General features: G+C 38.3%; 1 protein-coding gene across 1 annotated transcript; it reads left to right on the forward strand.

The window, feature by feature from the left end:
* The first annotated feature begins 1,308 nt into the window (after positions 1 to 1,308).
* On the forward strand, positions 1,309 to 3,747 carry LOC142173500 (uncharacterized). The gene is made up of 3 exons (XM_075239098.1): positions 1,309 to 2,058; positions 2,696 to 2,826; positions 3,084 to 3,747. The coding sequence occupies exons 1-3, from the start codon at positions 1,309 to 1,311 to the stop codon at positions 3,745 to 3,747; spliced, it is 1,545 nt and encodes a 514-aa protein (XP_075095199.1).
* The last annotated feature ends 969 nt before the right edge of the window (positions 3,748 to 4,716 follow it).

Raw genomic sequence — 4,716 nt, forward strand, 5'->3', positions numbered from 1 at the left:
GTTTAGCCATATGATTCATTGTATAAAATGTCATTACTCTTGATGTAAATTAATATACAGAAATACAAGAAGCTTTTCCTTCTTCTTGAAATCATCATGGTATCAGAGCCTCTACTGCCATTTTGAGGTGAGTTTCCTCCCTCAGCAGCACTATAGGGTTCCAGTTCTTTGAAGAGGTCGAGTTTTTCCTCCCTCACAGTGGTTGTACACATCGAAACAATTATATACCAGTAGTGTGGAAAAACTAACACCACTACAAGCTCCCTCGGGCGACGGCGACAAAACCCCAGTAAGCAGTTCCGAGAAGGGCCTCTCCACGCACCGCCATGCGCTGTAAACAACTCTGACTCTAGCGACGCGTATATCTCACGTATCGGTGAGTAGATAGCCTTCCGGCGATTTTTTCTGGAATTATTTTGCTCCTTTCAAATCGCTAGCAAATTCCGAGCCTACAGCAATTCCAATTTTTTTTTCTCTCATTGGAGGTAGTCAGCTTCTCAGATCTTGTTCTCCAGCGAAGTTTGCTGTTTTTTCTCTCATCCTTGGAGTTAAGGTTTGATACTTTGGTAGAAAAGAGCAATTTCGTTTTCTAGGTTTGATTATTTCAAATTGTGATTCCTTTTTTTTGGCTTTTGGACTGGTACTTGTGAAATAATGGGGGACCCCAAATCAATAGATAATTCTCTTTCACAAATGGTTAATTATGTTTCATAAGTTAGCGCAGTTAAATTGGATGGGGATGGTACATATCTTGCTTGGTCAAGATCTTGTTTGCTTTTTATTAAGTCTAGAAAGTTGCTTAGTTATATTACGGGAGAAAAAGAAAGCACTTGTTGTGATTTATGCTAGCTATAGTCAATGGGATTCAGATAATTTCCTAGTTATGACATGACTTTTGAATACTATGCATCCTCAAATTTCTAAACAGTATTTATTGCTTGATACTGCTGAAAAATTTGGAATTCTACTAAGCGCACTTACTCTCGTAAGGGAAATGACGCTCAGGTCTTTAAAATTCGAAATACGATTCATGTCGCTAAGCAAGGTTAGTTGACTATCACTGAATACTATTCCAAGTTAACTGGGTTATGGCATGAAATTGACTACTATCAGGATCTCCAAGCGAAGTGTATCGATGATGCAGTTCTCTTTCAGAAATTGGTTGAAAAAGAAAGGATATATGATTTTCTGGCCGGTTTGAACCCAGAGTACGATAAGATCAGGGTTCAAGTGCTTGGTAAAGTTCTTTTTCCTTCTCTTGAGGATGCATACTCTTATGTTCAACAGGAATAGAGCCGACGAGGATTCATGCTTTATTCAGCACCAACCGAGAAATCTGGGTTAATTGTGTCTCATGAGCAAACAAAGGCATTCACTTCTAATAAAGATCATTTGCACTGTGATTACTGTGGAAAGTCAAGACATACAAAAGAGACATGCTGGAAACTGCATGGTAGACCAACTAGAGGTCGTGGAGCCAAGCGTGTCGGTCTATCAACAGGTCAAGTTAATATTGCAGAAAATGTGGAAACATTCAGAGAAACTGCTTCAGGAGAAACTTTGTCTTCAGAGGAAGTTCAGCACCTTCGCCGTCTCTTGAACAAAGTTTACACTTCTAATGTTGGGACTTTCAATTACGTGCAGTCAGGTATTGCCTTTAATGCCCATCTTAATTCTTGGATTATTGATTTTGGTGCGAATAAACACATGACAGGCTTCTCTAAAGGCTTTCAAAACTACTCTCCTAGTCCCAAAGGGGATTGTGTCAGAATAGCCAATGGCTACCTAACTCCTGTCTATGGAACATGTTATGTTATCTGTACACCTGATATTACATTGTTATCCGTTCTTCATGTACCTGAGTTTCCCGTTAACTTGTTATTTGTTAGCGCCATCACCAAAAAACTAAATTGTAGTATCGAGTTCTTCCCTGATTATTATATTTTTCAGGATCTTCAAACAAGGAAGAGGATTGGTAGTGGTAGATTGCATGATGACTTATATTGGATTGATGGAACTCGAGACTTTGGTCAAGCCTTTTTTGGAGGAAATAAGAATGTCAACCAAGAAATAATACAGTGGCATAGACGGTTGGGGCACCCATCCTTTTTTGTTCTAAATAAATTATATCCTAGTTTGTTTTCTAGAATTGAGTTTCAATATTTGTTTTGTGATGCTTGTGAATATCCCAAGAACACTAGAAACTCTTATCCTTTAAGTGATAATAAAAGTACTATCCTTTTTTTGACTATTCATTCTGATGTATGGGGTCCCACTCAAACAGTTTCCTTATTTGGTAGTCGATGGTTTGTTACTTTTATTGATTGTTGCACTAGGATGACTTATGTGTATTTGTTAAAGGCCAAAAATGAAGTCTTCACCTATTTTCAGTCATTTCGTAAGATAATTTGTACCAAATTTGAGGTCAAGATAAACATCTTGCGAACTGAAAATGACACAAAATATATGGGTAAAGATTTTGGTGCTTATTTGGAGTCTTTTGGGATAATCTATCAAAGTAGTTGTCCTTATACTAGTGCACAAAATTGGGTTGTTGAAAGGATAAATAGGCATTTGCTTGAAGTGGCACGATCTCTAATATTTACTATGAATCTACCAAAACCTTACTGGGGATGTCATTCTAGTAGCTTCCTACCTTATCAATAGAATGCCACTTAAAAGTCTCAATTTTCAGAGTCCTTTGGAAGCTTTGAAGGGTAAGAATGATTATATTATTCCTCCGAAGGTGTTTGGTTATGTTTTCTTTGTTCACACTAGGAGTTCGGGAAAACTTGATCCTAGAGCTATTAAATGTGTCTTTATTAGGTATTCTCCAACGCATAAAGGGTATAAATGTTATCATCCTTATTCTAAGAGATCCTTCGCCAGCATGGATGTTGCCTTTCGCAAATTTGAGCCCTATTACAATAAAGCACCATCACCTCTTTAGGGAGAGAGCTATAAGGATGAAGAGATGATTTTCACGGTTGAAGCCACTAAGATAAGAGAAAGTGAAATTGAAGAAAGAATTTGGGGGGGTCTATTTGGCGTTTGGATAAACCTGATTTGATAACTTATTCAAGAAAAAAGAGAGTTGAAGAAGCCATCATGCAATCTGCTGAAGCTGAACCCTCTTCTGTTGTTGAAACCTCTTCTACTAGTGAGTTATCTAAATTTTCTAGTGACTTAGATGTGCCTATTGCTAACAGAAAAGGAGTCAGATCTTGCACCAAACATCCCTTATCTAACTTTGTCTCCTATAATTCCTTATCTCCTTCCTATAGAGCTTTTGCCTTATCTATTTCTTCTATGTCTATTCCCCTGAATTGGAGGGAAGCTTTTGCAGATCCTAAATGGAAGCAAGCTATGATTGAAGAAATGAAGGCCTTATTAAAGAATGATACTTGGGATCTTGTCACTTCACCACTAAATAAGAAATTGGTTGGCTACCAATGGGTCTTTTCTGTGAACTACAAAGCTGATGGTTCGATTGAAAGATTCAAAGTAAGACTGGTGGCTAAGGGGTTCACTCAAACTTATGGAGTAGACTATCAAGAGACATTTGTCCATGTTAAAAAAATGAACACTATTAGAATTCTTTTGTCTTATGCAGTTAATCTTGATTGGGACTTACAACAGTTTGATGTGAAGAATGCATTTCTTCATGGAGACTTAGAAAAAGAGGTGTATATGGAGATTCCTCTTGGATTTGATACTGAACAAATCAAGGAAAAGTGTACAGACTGAAGAAAGCCTTGTACGGAATGAAGCAATCTCCAAGAGCTTAGTTTGACAGATTATGCAAAGCGATGATCTCCTTCGGTTACCAACAAAGTAATGTTGATCATACCATCTTCATAAAATACCAAAAGGGTAAAATCATTCTTCTCATAGTTTATGGTTGATGACATAGTAATGACAGGGAATGATAATGAAGAGATGGCCCGATTGAAGCAGTTATTAGCCCAGGAATTCGAGATCAAATATCTAGGGAAGTTGCAATACTTCTTGGGAATTGAGGTTGCTAGATCAAAAAGAGAAATCTTTATTTCTCAAAGGAAATATATCTGAGATCTCTTGAAAGAAATTGGTATGACGGGTTACAAACCAGCAGAATCTCCCATTGAAAGCAATCACAAGTTACAAACTGGGGTTGGAAAGTCAATTGATAAGGAGAGATATCAGAGGTTGATTGGAAAACTCATTTATCTCTCTCACACTATGCCAGACATAGCCTATTCAGTTAGCTTGGTGAGTCAACTCATACACGATCCACGAGATCCTCATATAGAAGTTGTCTTTCACATTTAGAGGTCAGGTGTTCAGAAAGGTGTCCCAGGTCTATAAGTCAGCCCTCGCTTTTTAAAAGAATCTTGTACCCACAGGCATACGGCCTGGCAGGCCTTCCCTTTCCATTGGAGGTTCATGGGCATTGCCCCGTTCCCCAATCAGATGTTTGGATGTGAGTTATACTCCGCGATGAGCCAAACGGGTGTATGGTTTTGCCATTTGACCTCTTTTTCCGTGTGACTAAGAATGCTCAGTGACTGCGGTATTTGAAGTCTGCACCAGGAAAGGGTTTACTTTTCTCCAAACATGGTCACCTCTAGATAGAAGCCTTTACAGATGCAGATTAGGCTAGATCTCTAGATGACAGAAGATCTACATCCTGTTATTGTACATTCGTGGGAGGGAATGTAGTTACTTGGAGAAGTA

Source organism: Nicotiana tabacum, chromosome 19, assembly GCF_000715075.1.
Source record: "Nicotiana tabacum cultivar K326 chromosome 19, ASM71507v2, whole genome shotgun sequence".
In the NCBI taxonomy this organism is placed as follows: domain Eukaryota; kingdom Viridiplantae; phylum Streptophyta; class Magnoliopsida; order Solanales; family Solanaceae; genus Nicotiana; species Nicotiana tabacum.

Coding starts and splice junctions, on each gene's coding strand:
- LOC142173500 (XM_075239098.1), top strand. CDS start 1,309: ATGCTTTATTCAGCACCAACCGAGAAATCTGGGTTAATTGTGTCTCAT. Junction 2,059..2,695: donor TTTTTGGAGGAAATAAGAAT/GTCAACCAAGAA, acceptor CTCAATTTTCAG/AGTCCTTTGGAAGCTTTGAA. Junction 2,827..3,083: donor ATTAAATGTGTCTTTATTAG/GTATTCTCCAAC, acceptor AACTTATTCAAG/AAAAAAGAGAGTTGAAGAAG.